General features: G+C 37.4%; 2 protein-coding genes across 4 annotated transcripts in view; both read left to right on the forward strand.

Annotated features, from left to right (window-relative positions):
* Positions 1-9,282, forward strand: part of diras1b (DIRAS family, GTP-binding RAS-like 1b) — a 37,961-nt gene extending 28,679 nt beyond the window's left edge. For all 3 annotated transcript variants that reach the window (XM_061968061.2, XM_061968062.2, XM_061968063.2), the window contains exons 2-3: positions 1,253-1,583; positions 8,130-9,282. In XM_061968061.2, the coding sequence (XP_061824045.1) occupies positions 1,275-1,583; positions 8,130-8,417 (597 nt within the window). In that variant the 5' untranslated portion in view covers positions 1,253-1,274 and the 3' untranslated portion in view covers positions 8,418-9,282. The remainder of the gene's footprint in view (positions 1-1,252; positions 1,584-8,129) is intronic.
* A 4,059-nt stretch (positions 9,283-13,341) lies between these two features.
* gng7 (guanine nucleotide binding protein (G protein), gamma 7) overlaps positions 13,342-21,103 on the forward strand; it is a 50,299-nt gene continuing 42,537 nt past the window's right edge. Inside the window, exon 1 of the mRNA XM_061968064.2 lies at positions 13,342-14,085. The gene's annotated coding sequence lies outside the window, so the exon portion shown is untranslated. The remainder of the gene's footprint in view (positions 14,086-21,103) is intronic.

The raw sequence follows: 21,103 nt of genomic DNA on the forward strand, positions 1-21,103 counted from the left end.
TGGAGCCTATCTCAGCTACAATCGGGCGGAAGGCGGTGTACACCCTGGACAAGTCGCCACCTCATCACAGGGCCAACACAGATAGACAGACAACATTCACACTCACATTCACACACTAGGGCCAATTTTTAGTGTTGCCAATCAACTTATCCCCAGGTGCATGTCTTTGGAAGTGGGAGGAAGCCGGAGTACCCGAAGGGAACCCACGCAGTCACGGGGAGAACATGCAAACTCCACACAGAAAGATCCCGAGCCCGGGATTGAACCCAAGACTACTCAGGACCTTCGTATTGTGAGGCAGATGCACTAACCCCTCCTCCACCGTGCTGCCCTATATATATATATATATATATATATATATACATATATATATATATATATATATATATATATATATATATATATATATATATATATATATATATATATATATATATATATATATATATATATATATACACAGTATACCTATATGTGTGTGTGTGTGTGTGTGTGTGTGTGTGTGTGTGTGTGTGTGTGTGTGTGTGTGTGTGTGTGTGTATACATATGTGTGTGTGTATATATATATATATATATATACAGTAAACATATGTGTGTGTATATATATATATATATATATATATATATATATGTATATATATATATATATATATATATATATATATATAGTCGGGGTTTCTGTGGTTTATCCGTTATACAGTGCTCAATACCGGGGTAGAGCGGAATATACGTTAGGTCAGGAAAAAACACAGAGGCTATTTCATCTCTACAAGCTTGTTTCGCAGGGTTCTCTGCTCTTCAGGGGATTTTATCAAATCCAGGGGGATTTTATATCCAGAGGATTTTTTTTTAAATCCCCTGAAGAGCAGGGAAACCTGCAAAACAGGCTTGTAGGGATGATATAGCCTCTGTGTTTTTCCTGACCCAATATATATATGTATATATATATATATATATATATATATATATATATATATATATGTATATATATATATATATATGTATATATATATATATATATGTATATATATGTATACAGTAGATAGATCGATATACCGGCCCCCAGACACATTTTTTTCTCTAAATTTGGCCCCCCGAGTCAAAATAATTGCCCAGGCCTGCATTAGAGGCATATTTTCATGAAAACGCGGGTATAATCCAGGATAGTTTGGAAAAAACCCACATTATTCCTGATAAATTCCTGGTGTTTTGCAGAGCAATTCCACAGCCACTCTCTCTTTCCCTCACACAGGCGCTACTGAAGGGGGGCCAGAATGCCGGAGCAGAGCAACGACTACCGCGTGGTGGTGTTCGGGGCAGGGGGAGTCGGGAAGAGCTCCTTGGTGTTGCGCTTCGTCAAGGGCACCTTTAGGGACACGTACATTCCCACCGTGGAGGACACGTACCGCCAGGTGATCAGCTGCGACAAGAGCGTGTGCACGCTGCAGATCACCGACACCACCGGGAGCCACCAGTTCCCCGCCATGCAGCGCCTGTCCATCTCCAAAGGCCACGCCTTCATCCTGGTCTACTCCATCACGAGCAAGCAGTCCCTGGAGGAGCTCAAGCCCATCTACCAACAGGTGTGTGTGTGTGTGTGTGTGTGTGTGTGTGTGTGTGTGTGTGTGTGTGTGTGTGTGTGTGTGTGTGTGTGTGTGTGTGTGTGTGTGTGTGTGTGTGTGTGTGTGTGTGTGTGTGCGCGTGTGTGTGTGTGTGTGTGTGCATGTGTGCGTGTGTGTGTGTGTGTGTGACTGTTTTCACTTTGCAAGTCTGGGGGTTGCTAGGTTGGTTCGTCAATCATTTAATAGTGTCAATTATTTAATATGGCCAAATTAGTTTTTAAGGAGTTTTGAGATAGTAAAAATTAGAGTAAATTTCTGAATAAAATGCAAAAAAAAATTTTTTTTAAATCTCCATGAAAAAGTTTTAAATCATTTTTAATAATTACGGTAACACAATGATTTTAAAAATTAAATATAATAAGATATAGATATTTAAATAAAAAATAAAATGTACAAAAATAATGAAATATGTTAATTTATTGCCAAATGAAACGAGGAAGCATTTGATTTAATTTAAACAATATTGAAAAATCTTTACAAAATTAAATGAAGAAAGAAATAACATCTTATCAGAGTTAATTCAATCTTTAAATATTCAAATATTTTTAAATAAGCAATGTTTGGCTGGATTAAACTAATACAATATAAAGATGATTATATTTAAATTATTAACATACTGAAATTATTATTATTTTATTAATAATTCATGTGATGAATAAAAAAAAAATGCATGTATAAAAAGAATGCAGGGCTTATTTACCTGAAATAACTGAGAAGCATTGCCTAAAAGAAAACTTATGTCAGGGGTTCCAAACTCATTTTAGCTCAGGGGCCGCATGGAGGAAAATCTGTGCACACATGTGCCGGACTATTAAAATCAAGACAGCTTCAGATAGTTTTATTTGTCTTACTTTGGCCAAAAATAGAACAAACACATTCTGAAAATATTTCAATAAAAATATAGGAAAAAAATACCGGCAGCGGTAAAGTTTAGATCCATGAAGGAAAGAAGAAAGTGAATGAATGTTTATAACTGAACACATTTACATATGCATATGTAAATTTATTTTTTTTAGTTTTCTTTTGTATAATTTTTTTTAATGAATGAAGTCACGTTTATAACAACCTTTTTCCAAAACACAATATAGAATGTGAGATACAACAGGATAATGCATACATTTATCATTTATCAACAAAACGCTTACAAAAAAGTGGGACCTTAAAAATGTACTGTGGGACCCCATTTTTATGACTTGATGGGGTCCCCGGGACCCCGTTTTGAAAATCCCTAGCGCCAACACTGATGGAGTATTGGTGCGTGCAAAACAGCAGCAGGCGGCTGTGGCCTGCGGGCCGCTTCTAATACTAATCAAATATCATCCCCGGGGGTCATAGATAATTAATTTGCGGGCCAGATCCAGCTCACGGGCCTTGACTTTGGTACATGGGACTTACAGCCGTGGTCAAAAGTTGACATACACTTGTAAAGAACATAATGTCATGGCTGTCTTGAGTTTCCAATCATTTCTACAACTCTTATTTTTTTGTGATAGAGTGATTGGAGCACATACTTGTTGGTCACAAAAAACATTCATGAAGTTTTTTTTTTTTATGAATTTATTATGGGTCTACTGAAAATGTGAGCAAATGTGCTGGGTCAAAAGTATACATACAGCAATGTTAATATTTGCTTACATGTCCCTTGGCAAGTTTACCTGCAATAAGGCGCTTTTGGTAGCCATCCACAAGCTTCTGCTTGACCACTTGACCACTCCTCTTGACAAAATTGGTGCAGTTCAGCTAAATGTGTTGGTTTTCTGACATGGACTTGTTTCTTCAGCATTGTCCACACGTTTAAGTCAGGACTTTGGGAAGGCCATTCTAAAACCTTAATTCTAGCTTGATTTATCCAGTCCTTTACCACTTTTGACGTGTGATTGGGGTCATTGTCCTGTTGGAACCCCCAACTGCGCCCAAGACCCAACCTCCGGGCTGATGATTTTAGGTTGTCCTGAAGAATTCGGAGGTAATCCTCCTTTTTCATTGTCCCATTTACTCTCTGCAAAGCACCAGTTCCATTCGCAGCAAAATAAGCCCACTTTCCTCTTTGTTCCGGAGGACAACGACGTCCACAGTTTCCAAAAAACAATTCGAAATGTTGACTCCTCAGACCACAGAACACTTTTCCACTTTGCATCAGTCCATCTTAGCGAAGCCGTCAGCGTTTCTGGGTGTTGTTGATAAATGGCTTTTGCTTTGCATAGTAGAGTTCTAACTTGAACTTACAGATGTAGCGGCAAACTGTAGTTCCTGACAGTGGTTTTCTGAAGTGTTCCTGAGCCCATGTGGTGATATCCTTTACACACTGATGTCGCTTTTTGATGCAGTACCGCCTGAGGGATGGAAGGTCCGTGATATCATTGCTTAAGTGCATGCTTGACGGTAAGAATGGTGTTCCTGGGATTAAAGGCCTCACATTTTCTCCTCCAAACATATTTCTGGGTATTGTGGCCAAACAGCTCCATTTTTGTTTCATCTGACATCACATGGACAAAGATAAGACCTTCTGGAGGAAAGTTCTGTGGTCAGATGAAACAAAAATTGAGCTCTCACGTCCACAGTCTGACACATTGTGGGAAAAGTCTAGCTGCAAATCGGGGTGGCCAAAATGCAGCCATCTTTGATTACAGGTCTACTCACACGTAGGGATGATGTTCGAAATCGGTTCTCCCGGTTGTTCGATAAGAAAAGTACTCAAATCCCTTTTTGAGAACCGGTTCCCGTTATCGAGGCCACTATAGTAAAGAAAAAGAGTTGGTTCTTTATTCGAATCCCTGGAACGAATCCCTTCCCACGTACAGGAAATGCCCTGAGGGACCTGCAATGTTATGCCCATTTGATTGTAGACTCTTACTGACACCTTGTGGCGATATGACAATACTACGCGTCATTAGTTTGGGCACTTCCGGGTTGAGACAATTGAGAAGTAGACAAGTTGTGTTAGCTCTTACAAGCCTTGGAAAAGATAAGTCTGTAAGTAAACTGTTTAACTTGTTTATGTAACTCAATATTAAGGTGGAAAGTGTTTAAGTTTGATACTAAGATGTTTATTGAAAAACGATTTTTGTGCACTGTTTCAATGGATGTTTTGAGGTCTTAAAATGGCTGCCAGTCGTGTATTTCCACCATCGAAATAGTTTCAACACTCAGAAGTATTTGTTTGATGATAGTACTGTATATTTGTGTGAAGCTAATATTTACATATTGTGTATTACATTTCAGTTTGTTAATTGAATCACATAGCTTATACATTTGTCATTGTGTGTATTTCAGTTTAAAAAAACAAAAAACAGTCCAGTGCAAGACAAAAGCAAAGATAGGAAAAGACAAAGCAAGATCAACAACAATAAAGAGCCTAAATGGATTAATCTGCTTTGGATTGTTTGTTAGCTGTCTGCCAGGCTGTATAACCTCTACACGTATAGTGAGGGCAGAACAGACAATATGCAATTATTGCCAGGCTTCGCTCTCATGTAAGAATTGTTGATTGATGACTGTGGTGTTCTTAGTGTCATAGTGTGTGTAGTTAGTAATAGTGATGATGTTTGATAAGAAATTATCGAGTTCGAGCCCATTATCGAATCCTCTTATCGAACCGATTCCTTATCGGTTCTCTTATCGAGTCCAGATAGGTTGTTGTATATGTAAAAAAACACACAATATTTGGTTTAACAAAATCTCACTTTTATTATATAAGAAAAAAATTAAATCTAATAAATAAATAAATATTGACTGTTACCCCCCTAAAAAAATTAAATAAATATTGACTGTTGTTAACCAAAGTATATTAAGTGGGATTTTTCAGAAAAACAAATATATACAGTAACACAAAAACAACCTGTCTCTGTGATCACTATAGGTGTGTAAATAATAATATAGTGTTATATAAATTCAGTCCCTTGGCACAAAACTGAAAATAATACAGCTCTCCAAAAAGTGCACTTCTGCTGCTATTTGACATAACTGTTTGTTATGATGCTTTGACATTTTTGCACTTTATTTCTTTATTGAAAGAAAATTCTATGAAGAGAAAAGTTGTTTGCAAATGTGGTTACAATGCTAAAAAAATGAAAAGTTAAAGCTAAAAAAAGAAATACACTTTATTGAGTTAACATTATTTATTTGTAGGGGGAAAGATGTGATGTTATGAGCTAGGCTAGGGCAGGGGTCGGGAACCTTTTTGGCTGAGAGAGCCATAAAAGTCAAATATTTAAAAATGTATTTCCCTGAGAGCCGTATAATATTTTTTTAATACTGAATACAACTAAATGCGTGCATTTTTAAGTAAGACCAACATTTTTAGTAGAGATGTCCAATATCCGATATTCTGATATTGTCCAAGTCTTAATTACCGATTCCGATATCAACCGATACCGATATATACAGTCGTGGAATTAACACATTATTATGCCTCATTTTGTTGTGATGCCCCGCTGGATGCATTAAACAATGTAACAAGGTTTTCCAAAATAAATCAACTCAAGTTATGGAAAAAATGCCAACATGGCACTGCCATATTTATTATTGAAGTCACAAAGTGCATTATTTTTTTTAACAGGCCTCAAAACAGCAGCTTTCAATTTGGGACAAATGTTGAGGTGGGCGGGGTTGAGGTGGGGGGTAGGGGGTAGGGGGTAGCGGGTAGCAAGGGGTGTATATTGTAACGTCCCGGAAGAGTTAGTGCTGCAAGGGGTTCTGGGTATGAGTTAGTGCTGCAAGGGGTTCTGGGTATTTGTTCTGTTGTGTTTATGTTGTGTTACGGTGCGGCTGTTCTCCCGAAATGTGTTTGTCATTCTTTGTGTGGGTTCACAGTGTGGTTCATATTTGTAACAGTGTTAAAGTTGTTTATACGGCCACCCTCAGTGTGACCTGTATGGCTGTTGATCAAGTATGCTTGCATTCACTTGTGTGTGTGAAAAGCCGTAGATAATATGTGATTGGGCCGGCACGTAAAGGCAGTGCCTTTAAGGTTTATTGGCGCTCTATACTTCTCCCTATGTCCGTGTACACAGCGGCGTTTTAAAAAGTCATAAATTTTACTTTTTGAAACCGATACCGATAATTTCCGATATTACATTTTAAAGCATTTATCGGCTGATAATATTGGTAGTCCGATATTATCTTCATCACTACTTCTTACCATTAATGCAACTTCTGGTGCTGCATAGTTTTGCTGATGGCTTTGTAGTCTGGTTGATACGTGGTTATTTTTAACACTCTGATTACCAGCGGAATTATTCATTACTTATCGTGTTAAGCAATGTCAGTTAAGATTTATCTGAGAGCCAGATGCAGTCATCAAAAGAGCCACATCTGGCTCTAGAGCCATAGGTTCCCTACCCCTGGGCTAGGGGATATAACAACTACACTACCCAGCATGCAACGGGAGTGACGAGCATGCGCGGTAGCCCCGAAAAGTGTTGTTGCATGTCGTCGGCCGGCAGCTAAGAATGAGGTTATGGGCACGCTGTGAAAGTAAACGTCAAGAACTCAGCCGACACGCCTCGTCTGCATTATTTATAATTAGACAGACAACACATATACAGTGTGATTTTGTTTTGTTAACAAGGAAAGAAAAACAAAAGTTAAAAAAGGGAGATATATGTTGTATATATATGTATGTGCTGCGCTTGCTTTAAGAACGTTGCGACAGCTGCCGTAAAGCAGGTGCGTTGCTAGCCTGGTTGCTATGTTTCTGGTTGGTGGTAAAAGTGTTGGTCATGTGTTTGTACCCTGCTCAAATCTCTCAGTAAAGTTATACATTGGATTATACCTTTTTGTTTTGAACTTTATTACACCTTAGAGCGCTTTTTCCGGTCCATTGTTTTTCCTGCTTTCCCTATCTGCGCCTAATGACTGAGCTCCGTGACGTCATTTCTTGTGATGTCTCAAAGGGCATTTCTGGTCGGGACGGGATTCGTTCCCAAGGATTCGAATAAAGAACCAACTCTTTTTCTTTACTATAGTGGTCTCGATAACGGGTACCGGTTCTCAAAAAGGGATTCGAGTCCGAGGACTCGGTTCTTTTCTTATCGAACAACCGGGAAAACGGGTTTCGAGTATCATCTCTAGTTAGTATGTTCCAATAGCAGCAGAAGTGCACTTTTTGGAGAGCTGTATTATTTTCAGTTTTGTGCCCAAGGGACTGATTTTATTTAACACTATATTATTATTTATACACCTATAGTGATCACAGAGACAGGTTGTTTTTGTGTTACTGTATATATTTGTTTTTCTGAAATATCCCACTTAATATACTTTGGGTAACAACAGTCAATATTTATTTAATTTTTTTAGGGAGGTAACAGTCAATATTTATTTATTTATTTTATTGTATTTTTTTTAATCATAAAATAAAATTGAGCTTTTGTTAAACCAAATACATATACAACAACCTATCTGGACTCGATAAGAGAATCGATAAGGAATCGATAATGGGTTTGAACTCGACATAATCCCAACTCCCAACATAATCCCTACTCACACGTGTCGCACTTTCTCTCCAAGGTCCTGGCCATCAAGGGCAACGTGGAGGCCATCCCCATCATGCTGGTGGGCAACAAGAGCGACGAGACCCTGCGCGAGGTGGAGACCAAGGACGGCGAGGCCCAGGCCAACCAGTGGAAGTGCGCCTTCATGGAGACGTCGGCCAAGACCAACCACAACGTCACCGAGCTCTTCCAGGAGCTTCTCAACCTGGACAAGAAGCGCAACATGAGCCTCAACATCGACGGCAAGCGCTCAGGGAAGCAGTCGCGCGCCGAGAGACTGAAGGGCAAGTGCAGCGTCATGTAAGCGGCCGGCCGGACGAGGGGGGAAGCGGAAGAAGGAAGACCGAACGGGAATCATTCACATCCTCCCCCAAACATGACTCGGCGGCGGAGACGAGGCTGGTTGCCGTGGCGACGTAAAAATTCGGGATGCAAGCAGGAAGGACTTGCCTGGTGTGGGCGGGGAAAAAAAGACCACAGACTCGCCTCGCTCTCCTCCTTGGCGTTCCTTTTGGGAAATACCTCCCTCTTCCCGACCACACCTCTTTTATCATCAAAGAGTTGCTTTGTCCTATGAGGCTTGAGAGCATGAACGCCACACGGCACGCATCGGAAAGGAAGCTCCCGAGGATGTAAATAAAACAACTCATCGCGACTAAAAAAAACAAAGCGCCCCATCCTCATCGCGTTATACCACAAACAACAAAGATCCTCTCCACACATTCATCACTCGCCACCAAAAGTGGTAAAACACACACACACACTAACACACACCACACAACGCAACAATCCTTTTAAAGACTCTGAAAGCCACATTTGGGGGTGGGGGAGGAGAGATCCTCTGGCCTTTGCTTGTTTGTTTGAGTGGACGATCCACTCGTAGGATTATTATTGCCCAGCCGGTGAGACTCAAGCGATGATTTCTGGTTGTGAGCTGGAAGAATGTTTGATTGCCTTGTTTTTGACGCTTTTTGGGTTTATGTAAAGCAGCGGTGACCAATTCACAGCGGTGGTCGACACATACAACACATGTGCATCTCAATAAATAAGAACATATTTAAAAAGTTAGTAGTAGTTACTATATTCTATATATATATATATATATTTACAACACACCGACTGAAATATCTCAAGCAGACCTTTCTTCATAATTACGATTATAATTTACTGGGGATTTGTATACATATTTTTTTAATATATATATATAGATGTATGTATATATATATATATATATATATATATATATATATATATATATATACATACAGTAAAGGCCAAAACTTAAGACAAACTTTCTCATTTCAATGCATTTTCTTTATTTTCATGACTGAAGGCATCAAAACTATAACACCTGTGAACTGAAAACCCTTTCAGGTGACTCTTGAAGCTCATGGAGAGAATGCCAAGAGTGTGCAAAACAGTAATCAGTGCAAAGGGTACTTTTTTTGTTAAGTACATAACTCCACATGTGTACATTCATAGTTTTGATGCCTTCAGTGACAATCTACAATGTAAATAGTCATGAAAATAAAGAAAACGCATTGAATGAGAAGGTGTGTCCAAATTTTTAGCCTGTACTGTATATAGATAGATAGTACTTAATTGATATATGTGTGTGTGTGTGTGTATGTATATATATATATATATATATATATATATATATATATATATATATATATATATATATATATATATATATATATATGTATGCAATACTTTAGTCATGATACAATAGAGTATTGCGATATTTTTTATACATATATATATATGTCGATATATTTATATATATATATATATATATATATATATATATATTGCAATACTTTAGTCATGATACGATATTTATAGGATACAAGTATTGCGATTATATATATATATATATATATATATATATATATACATACACATATATATGTATATATATCTGTTTATATATATATATATACATATATATATATATACAAAATATCGCAATACTCTATCGTATCATGACTAAAGTATTGCAATATATATATATAAATATATATATATACATATACATACATATACATATATATATACATATATATGTATATATATATACATATATATACGTATATATATATATATATACGTATATATATATACATATATATATGTATATATATACATATATATACGTATATACGTATATATGTATATATGTATATATATACATATATATACGTGTGTATATATATATATATATATATATATATATATATATATATATATATATATATATATATATATATATATATATATGATACGACAGAGTATTGCGATATTTTATATAGTTAAAAAAAAACTATTTAAAATGCAGCCTAAATTACAAGATGTATATATATGTACACAGGGTGGCAGTAATAATTTATTCACTAATTAAAATATAAATTATTCAAATGATCCATTTCCAATCATAGCAGAAAGTGGATCATATTTCTAAAAAAACAAAAAGTCTACAGGCATGTTTTTTAATCGATACTAAGGCATTAGAATCGATATATCATTAGAAAGAAAGATTGCGATTTACTGCCATATCAATATGGTTTCCCACCCCTGTAGCTTGCAGCCATAACAATATGGCATAAAGTCCAAAAAGTGCTCATTGAGCTAAATATTGTAAATTATTAAACCAGGAAAACAAACTGGTGTTGTGCTCTAATGCAGCAAATAAACCGGATAAAAAATGTTTTCAACCTTTAATTGGTCTTTTAGTCTGAATTCAACTCCTAAAATCAATTATTTGAGCACCATTTCCTTATTTACTGACATGCACCTGTTAGCTCCCCGAAGGCACACATTGGCAACTTAGAGCCTCGACAAATGACCATAATAACATTGACAGGAATAATACAGTGGTTCTTCGGTTTTTGTCCACCCAACTTTTCGGGGGTTTTTTGAGGTAAATTTCTGCCAAATTTTAGTTTTCGTCTCGGTTATTAAACTGAATTGAATTCAGTGCCCAAACGAAGAACCCCACCATGTTGGTGACTCAGTCTCTGTGCTTTTATAAAACGAGTACGTCTGCGAAATAAGCCGACGTGGGGCCAAAACAAGTTGCGAGTGCCAGCACATTGATAAAGGAAGAAATTATTTTTTTTTTGGTTGTCTGAAATTGATTAATTGGATTATTTCTTGCGGGGCAATATTTATTTGATTTTTGTACAATTACTTTTTTTGTCTGACTGAATGAAAACCGAGGTACCACTCTTAACGATGGTGGATTTGTCAACTTTTCAGTATATGCTGCACTTTGGACACCGCTGCTATAAAAAAAAAAATCGAAACACACACACAAAAAAAAAGATGTATTTATTTTTTTGTGCAACCTGATTCTGTTTTGATGGTTCCCCCGTCACACTCATCCTAACACACACACACACACACACGTACAATCACATGCCCTCACATTGCACTTTATTACATAAACACACACACATTTTCGAAAAGTCCACACCCTCCATTGGCTCCTTTTTCGCACAGGATTCTGCATGCTGTTCACACACAAGGGCAGCCGAAAGCACAATACTTTTTTACAGATTTGTATCTTTCTTTTATTTCTTTTACCCCCACGCCCCTCCTTTATTCACCATTCCCGAGGAACAATCACCATCATACAGGCCACCCTTCCACCAATGAGGTTGTTTTCTGCTCAGCAACAGGGTATACATATTGTCTAAGAGAGAGCGGACGGACGGGCTCAAAGGATCGTCAACACGCAAGAAAACCAACCGCCAGAAAAATTAAGCACATCTTGTTTTATTTTTACGTGTGTGCGGCACAGTCGACGACGGGGGGCACTTTAGGGCCACATTTTACTTGAAGGCTATCTTATTGATCTGTCATTCAGGCCCCTGAACGCTGTTTTGTGTGAGTAGTGATTGTAAATAAGCCAAACGCCAGAGAACGAGAGCTTCAAGTAAGATGTTACCCGTGTGAAGATGAACCAGTAGTAGGAGGTTTTGATGTTGCAATGTACTGTACTGTAATATACATATACTGCTTCAATATAATTGTAATGGACACATCTACTTCTCACAACTGACCAATCATACTAGCATAAAATGTGATTGATTTATTTTATTTTTTTGGGAGGGAGATATTTTGTGGAAAGTGTTGTAGTTTTATTTTATTTTTTTGGACTATACCGTGAGGTCTTGTTTAAAGTCCAGAAATATGATAATAATAATGTACCCTTTACCTGTTAGATACCAGGGATGCTCAGATGTACGTACTAGTGTCACTCCATTTTTTGTTTTGTTTTGTTTTGCTAATTATATATATATATATATATATATATATATATATATATATATATATATATATATATATATATATATATATATATATATATATATATATATATGTATACTTATATATATATATATATATATATATATATATATATATATATGTATATACTTATATATATATATATATGTATATACTTATATATATATGTATATACATATATATGTATATATATATATATATATATATATATATATATACATATATATATATATAGTTTTATATATATATATATACATATATATATATATAGTTTTATATATATATATATATATATATATATATATATATATATATATATATATATATATATATATATATATATATATATATATATATGTTAGGTCAAGAAAAAACACACAGTCTATATCATCCCTACAAGCCTGTTTCGCAAGTTTCCCTGTTCGTCAAGGGATTTTTTTCCTGACCTCACGTATATTCACACTGCACTGTATAACGGATATACCACAGAAACCTTGACTATATATATATATATATATATATATATATATATATATATATTCATATATATATATATATATATATATATATATATATATATATATATATATATATATATATATATATATATATATATATATATGTATGTATATGTATGTATGTATATGTATGTATGTATGTATATATATGTATATATATACATATATAGATATATATGTATATATATATATACATACATATATACATATACATACATACATACATATATGTATGTATGCATATATATATATATACATATATAGATATATATGTATATATATATATATATATATACATATATATATACATATACATACATACATATATATATGTATATATATATATATATATATATATATATATATATATACATACATACATACATATATATCGGATAAACCACAGAAACCTCGACTATATATATATATCCGTTATACAGTGCTCAATACTGGGGTCGAGCGGAATATACGTTAAAATCCCCTGAAGAGCAGGGAAACCTGCGAAACAGGCTTGTAGGGATTAAATAGCCTCTGTTTTTTTTCTTGACCTAACGTATATAAAGATTTTTTTTTTGTTGTTGTTTATTTATTTATTTATTTTTTTTTATACCGTCTGTCCCTCTCGGGGTCGCGGGGGTGGCTGGAGCCTACATGTTTACTATAAAAGGAACTATTGGGTCATTTCGCCGCTGTTCTCATCAGCGCTTCGTAGGCTACGATATGCGATGACAACATTTAACTTGAACAACAATTTGAGGAAAAACTTTTAAATCTGATCATTCGGGTTCGAGACTACTATTAAACCCCAGGGGTAGATTGTTTGGTTACAGTTTATCCATGTCAAAAGACAGATCAATAAATATATGAATAAAATAAAAGTATGTTTTGACATGTAAAAATGTAACGTTTTTTTTTAAATGAATTTATTTAATCCAAACACGGGCCTAAATTGTATTGATTTATTAGCTCGTTCGCCATAGTGCAGTAGAGCGGGTCATTGTTTTGTTTGCTCTGCGCAAGCGCAGCTGGGTGCTTCGCGCAGGCGCACTGCTGCGGTTAGCGTCAGCTCGCCGGCAGTATGAGTAAGGACGGCATACGTTGCCTCAGCTTTTCATTGAATATCCAAACAAACAAAAAGAGGTGAGTTTTGTCTTGTATTACCGAGCTAAAGTCTGTCTCATGAGCGGTTTTAATTCTAAAAAAAAAATAGCTTCTTGCTAGTTGCTGGTCAGTGACAGATTGCGCGCCATATCACGTGTTTTGTTGTCCGGAAGTGACGCGCCAGCAACAGCTGCAGCGTGAGACAGCGTTTTTTAATAAGAATGGCGAGAACAGCGTGGAGTGTGGAAAAACAAGCAGCGGGAGCTATGAATAGACAAATGTGTGAAAAGAGGCTGCACTAACCTGCTTGTGCCAAAAGTGTCGGTACAGTGGCCGTGTCGTCCTCCACTTAAACGATAGAAGCAAAAATGTCCCTTTTTCAGCTATTCTCGAAAAAAAATGTGAATAACGATTTTCCTGCTTATAATTGATAGGAATCATTCCGTTTTTTAAAATCTAATATAATCATTATACTTCTTATTGTGTTTGTTCTGCTTTAAAGAAACTTCCTTTAGGGTCGTTCAACAACATACTTGCCAACCTTGAGACCTCCGAATTCGGGAGATTGAGGGGGCGGGGTCGGGTGGGCGGGGCTAAGGGGGAGGAGTATATTTATAACTAGAATTCACTGAAATTAAAGTATTTCTTATATATATATATTATATATATATGTGTGTGTATATATAATACAGTAATGAAAACACAGTTGTTCTACTAACTGTACTGTACTTGCTGCTTACTTAAAAAAAAAAAAAAAAAAACACTTACCTTTCACTATTTGAGTAGCTTTTGTTCTGCCATTTGAGTACTGGCGAGCGATCTCTGAATCCGGGAACATATCCTTCACGGATTTGTTGAAAACATCCGCAAATGTGAACGGAATGTTGCTTGCAAGGTGGCCCATAATACTGGGCTGTGACCAGCCTTGTGCTTCTCTGACCGTTCATGAGTGACTATATCCATTCGGCCACCGTGTTTTGGGTTATAGATAAACCTATGGATAACGGAGACATATATAATAGTCTCCTATTCAGGAGAGAGGACGCTAAAGGCAGTGCTATTGTTTGTCTGGCTGGAAATTTTGGATAGTACAACTTACCGTAGTTTTGAAGCAATGCATGATGGGAATCCGGATGTTGTGTGTCAGTGTATGAACGTGCCGGCTGGTGTAAACACACGCTGAGAAATAGTTCCGTGCCTGCCTACTTTATGGGTTATAGATAAACCTATGGATAACGGAGACATATATAATAGTCTCCTTTTCAGGTGAGAGACGACGCTAAAGGCAGTGCCTTTAAGGCACGCCCCCAATTTAGTTGTCCGGCTGGAAATCGGGAGATTTTCGGGAGAATGGTCGTCCCGGGAGATTTTCGGGAGAGGCACTGAAATTCGGGAGTCTCCCGGAAAATTCGGGAGGGTTGGCAAGTATGTTCCGGAAGGACGTTTGAATAGGGCTGGTTTGATATGGCCGGAAACTGTATCACGATGTAAATATTTTATATCGGTCGATATTAATATTTTTAATGACTTGTCGAAAATTGGGATCGGGAGAAAAACGAATTAAATGTAAACATTTGTATTTCGAATTTCCAACCTTCATACCGTATCTTTCGGACTATAAGTCGCAGTTTTTGTCATAGTTTGGCCGGGGATGCGACTTATACTCAGGAGCGACTTAATTTCACACATAAGTCGCTCCTGAGTATAAGTCGCATCCCCGGCCAAACTATGACAAAAACTGCGATTAACACATTACCGTAAAATGTCAAATCATATTATTTAGCTCATTCACGTAAGAGACTAGACGTATAAGATTTCATGGGATTTAGCGATTAGGAGTGACAGATTGTTTGGTAAACGTATAGCATGTTCTATATGTTATAGTTATTTGAATGACTCTTACCATAATATGTTACGTTAACATACCAGTTGGTTATTTATGCCTCATATAACGTACACTTATTCAGCCTGTTGTTCACTATTCTTTATTTATTTTAAATTGCCTTTCAAATGTCTATTCTTGGTGTTGAGTTTTATCAAATAAATGTCCCCAAAAAATGCGACTTATACTCCAGTGCGACTTATATATGTTTTTTTTCCTTCTTTATTATGCATTTTCGGCCGGTGCGACTTATACTCCGAAAAATACGGTACTCCCCTCAGCTATCAAGGCAGTGTCAACACAACAATGGAAAACACTCATTCAATATAAACCAGGGGTGTCAAACGTACGGATCCGGGCCGCGAAGAGGTTTCATCCGCGGGATGAGGTTGTTAAGTATAAAAATGAGCCAAAATTTTTGAATGAAAGAAACAGCTGTTCTAAATGTGTCCACCAGATGTCACAAAAGCAATTATTTGTATCTTTGTAGATTGATTGATTGAAACTTGTATTAGTAGATTGCACAGTACAGTACATATTCCGTACAATTGACCACTAAATGGTAACACCCCAATAAGTTTTTCAACTTGATTAAGTCGGGGTCCACGTTAATCAATTCATGGTAAAAGAGTTGCTTGCATTGGCCGGGAATCGAACCCAAGCCTCTCGCGTGGCAGGCGACAATTCTACCACTGAGCCAGCAATGCATACATTATGATGCTACATGTGTAAAAAAAAAAAAGATGTTAGTGCACCGGTCGACGAAAATGAGCAAACTACATAAATAACATTGTGTAATTTGGTTTTGATATTATTTTGTTATCTTGATAGATTGAAAATCAACACCAATGAGTTGACTGATGAACGTTATCACATGATTTATTCAGAAAGTATAAATAACGACAAATAGAATAGAATACTATTAACCACAACATGTAAGTGTAAAACAACAACAACAACATTCATTTTTAAACAAAGAAAACAATCTGAAGTTGTCTTTATTTTTAGGTTATTGTGCCGTGATTTTACCAGTCCACTTGGGAGTAGATTTTTCTCCATGTGGCCCCCGATCTAAAATGAGTTTGACACCCCTGATATAAACAACATTCTAAAATCATATTCAACACTTAACAATAACCTCTTAAAATGAGAGTGTAAAAATAAGGAATATGTAAGAAATGCTTAATAAAGTGTAAAAAAAATAGTGCAAAGTGAGAAAATGTAAACATAGACAAACAGGTTTAGTGCCACATTTAATTTGGTCTGTTATTCCTATTTAAGTATGGTAAGGAATGTATATTATACAGTATACAGTAATTGTTGTTTAAATAATATTGGACCAAATTACTATTATTTGAAACTAGCACACTTGTTAGATTTTGTAATTTATTTTATTTATACAGTCCTGCACTTTATTTCCTACCTGTTGTTCCCGTATACCCGAATAGGGAACGGACGAGGGTTCAAAAAAAAAACTGCCATACTGTTAAGGTGACTTTTCCTGTTTTATCGACAATTTCTTTGCTCTCTGCAGCACTCGTTTTTAATTTCTCTTCTCACTCCATGCAAAGAATCAACAGCGAGACAGCAAGACGGCGCAACCAAACATGATAGTTGACTCTATTATGTGATTGGCTGTTAGCGTGTCACTCCCACTGATCAGTGATCGGTTCCCAGAGCGTGAGTGCCTTTGTTCATGCAACCAACCTTGCTTCGCAACTTCCGGTCTCTTCCGACCAAAAAGTACACATAAATGGAATGTTTTATCAAACACATTTTTATATCAATTACGCGTCTTATCGCGATATATATTGATATTGTTTTATCGGCCCAGCCCTACATTTAACGTGGGAATTTCTTCATAGAAATGAATAGAAAGACTGAAAATCATACATCGGGTCAAAAACAATACTGGCTCACTTTAGGGTACGTTCATGCACGTAATAAAGACGAGTCAACAGAAAAGTCAATAATGTATGGCGATGGCCTCGCCAGTGGCGTCGTTCGTCAGCAGCGAGAACCGGGGCGAAGGAGCCAAATACTACTACTATTACCTACTCAGCGGCCTAGTGGTTAGAGTGTCCGCCCTGAGATCGGTAGGTTGTGAGTTCAAACCCCGGCCGAGTCATACCAAAGACTATAAAAATGGGACCCATTACCTCCTTGCTTGGCACTCAACATCAAGGGTTGGAATTGGGGGTTAAATCACCAACAATGATTCCCGGGTGCGGCACTGCTGCTGCCCACTGCTCCCCTCACCTCCAAGGGGGTGAACAAGGGGATGGGTCAAATGCAGAGGACAAATTTCACCACACCTAGTGTGTGTGTGACAATCATTGGTACTTTAACTTTACCAAATTGCCCTGGCTGATAAGACTTGCGGTAAGACAGGTAGAGTGGCAAGATAGAATTGAATGTTGATTTTTATTTACAGTAATTGCAATGAATTGAAGAGAACACTCCAGAAATACTGTAGCCTGAAATTGTCAAAGAGATGGTAGGTATTTAAGATGGGAGCAATTACTTAGTTCTAGGCGGGATTGGCAGGGAATAACTATCAGGGACAAGGACAGGTAGACTTGGACGGAACAGGAAGTCAAAAGTTATTATTGACAGTGAATAATTTTACATTTCATATATTACTTATTATCACTTATTACTACTTGCCCCAAGTGGAGGAGTTCAAGTACCTCGGAGTCTTGTTCACGAGTGAGGGAAGAGTGGATCGGTAGATCGACAGGCGGATCGGTGCGCCGTCTTCAGTAACCCGGACGCTGTATCGACCCGTTGTGGTGAAGAAGGAGCTGAACCGGAAGGCAAAGCTCTCAATTTACCGGTCGATCTACGTTCCCATCCTCACCTATGGTCATGAGCTATGGGTTATGACCGAAAGGACAAGATCACGGGTACAAGCGGCCGAAATGAGTTTCCTCCGCCGGGTGGCGGGGCTCTCCCTTAGAGATAGGGTGAGAAGCTCTGTCATCTGGGGGGAGCTCAAAGTAAAGCCGCTGCTCCTCCACATGGAGAGGAGCCAGATGAGGTGGTTCGGGCATCTGGTCAGGATGCCACCCGAACGCCTCCCTAGGGAGGTGTTTAGGGCACGTCCGACCGGTAGGAGGCCACGGGGAAGACCCAGGACACGTTGGGAAGACTATGCCTCCCGGCTGGCCTGGGAACGCCTCGGGATCCCCCGGGAAGAGCTGGACGAAGTGGCTGGGGAGAGGGAAGTCTGGGCTTCCCTGCGACCTGACCTTGGATAAGCGGAAGAAGATGGATTGATGGATGGATATTACTACTTTATTAGAAACTAAATACGCGTCAGAAAGAGAGCCCACTTGCCCCTAATTCAGGGGAGTCAAACGTACGGCCCAGAGGGCCGGATCAGGCCCGCGAACAGGTTTTATCCGGCCCGCGGGATGACTTTGCTAAGTATAAAAATCAACCTGAATTTTTCGAATGAAAGAAACAGCTGTTCTAAATGTGTCCACTGGATGTCGCAATAGCAATTCTTTGTATCTTTGTGGATGATGCTACATATGTACAAAATAAACCATATAATGTTAGTACATCAGTCGAGGAAAATGATCAAACTACATAAATAACACCCTGTAATTTGATTTTGGTATATTTTTTTTTTATCTTGATAGACACCAATGAGTTGACTGATGAACATTATCACATACCGTATTTTCCGCACTATAAGGCGCACCGGATTATAAGGCACACCTTCAATGAATGGCATATTTTAAAACTTTGTTCATATATAAGGCGCACCGCATAATAAGGCGCATAGAATAGACGCTACAGTAGAGGCTGGGGTTACGTTATGCATCCATTAGATGGAGCTGCGCTAAAGGGAATGTCAACAAAACAGTCAGATAGGTCAGTCAAACTTTATTAATAGTTTACAAACCAGCGTTCTGGCAACTCTGTTCACTCCCAAAATGAATAAACAGCTGTTTTATTATTTTCCCCGAGGTAAAGTCAGTGACGTAGTGTTTTGTTTATCTTTTAACAACAGCAAGGTATTACATGAAGTGCAACATTTATATCACATTGTGAAGGGGAACTTTTCCCTGATTCAATAAGCACGTAAAAAACAGTGATACTGTTACGGTAAATCAAACGTTAGTGCAATCACAATGTAGTAAATCTGGAAATAGTGCAGAGCAATAACAATATATCAATAACTCAACGTTGCTCAAACGTTAATGTCACACAACACAACACACAAAATAAACATGTAAAACTCACTTTATGAAGTTACTCCTCATTCACGAATCCCTCGAATTCTTCTTCTTCAGTGTCCGAATTAAACAGTTGGGCTTAATGGAGTCAGTGTCGCTGCTGCTCTACTCCCTTGTTCTACTGCGTGACTGATCGTCTTAAGTTTAAACTCTGCGTCATAAGCGTGTCTCTTAATAGTGTCATGTCTGTGTGATCATGTTTTTGTTTTAGTCATGTTTGGTTTTGTTTTTGGACTTTTTGTGCACTTTTGTTTTGTCACCATAGCAACCATTAGTTTTCACCTGTCACGTCACGCACCTGTTTCACGTTTTCAGTCACGCACCTGCTTTCACTAATCATGTCTACAGTATTTAAGTTAATTGTTTTCAGTTTGTCGTGCTGACGACATACTGTCATGACTTGGTCCTGGGTGTTTGCTTTTCCGGGATGCAACGGAAAGTTGGCTCGGGCGAGACGGGAATGTAAGTACATAATTTATTTTAAACACTATAACTACAAAAATAAGTAAACAAAAGGCGTGCACAATGGCGGAGAACAAACTATGAAACCAAAAAGACTATAAACATGGAACAAAAATTTACTTTGGCATGGGACATGAAGCATGATCTAAGAGGATGAAGAGTGTGTAGAGCATAATTGTGGGATGTCGTCAGAACAACAAACTGAAAACAATGAACTTAAATACTATAGACATGATTAACGAAAACAGGTGCGTGACTGAAAACGTGAAACAGGTGCGTGACGTGACAGGTGACAACTAACGGTTGCTATGGTGACAAAACAAAAGTGCACAAAAAGTCCAAAAACAAAACCGAACATGACCAAAACAAAAACATGATCACACAGACATGACAAATAGGAGCCATTTGAGGTCTTCACATAAACAAAGAAATGGAAATGAAACGGCACGCCTCGCGCAGTCATATT

This window comes from Nerophis lumbriciformis, linkage group LG08 (assembly GCF_033978685.3).
Source record: "Nerophis lumbriciformis linkage group LG08, RoL_Nlum_v2.1, whole genome shotgun sequence".
NCBI classification, from domain to species: Eukaryota; Metazoa; Chordata; class Actinopteri; order Syngnathiformes; family Syngnathidae; genus Nerophis; species Nerophis lumbriciformis.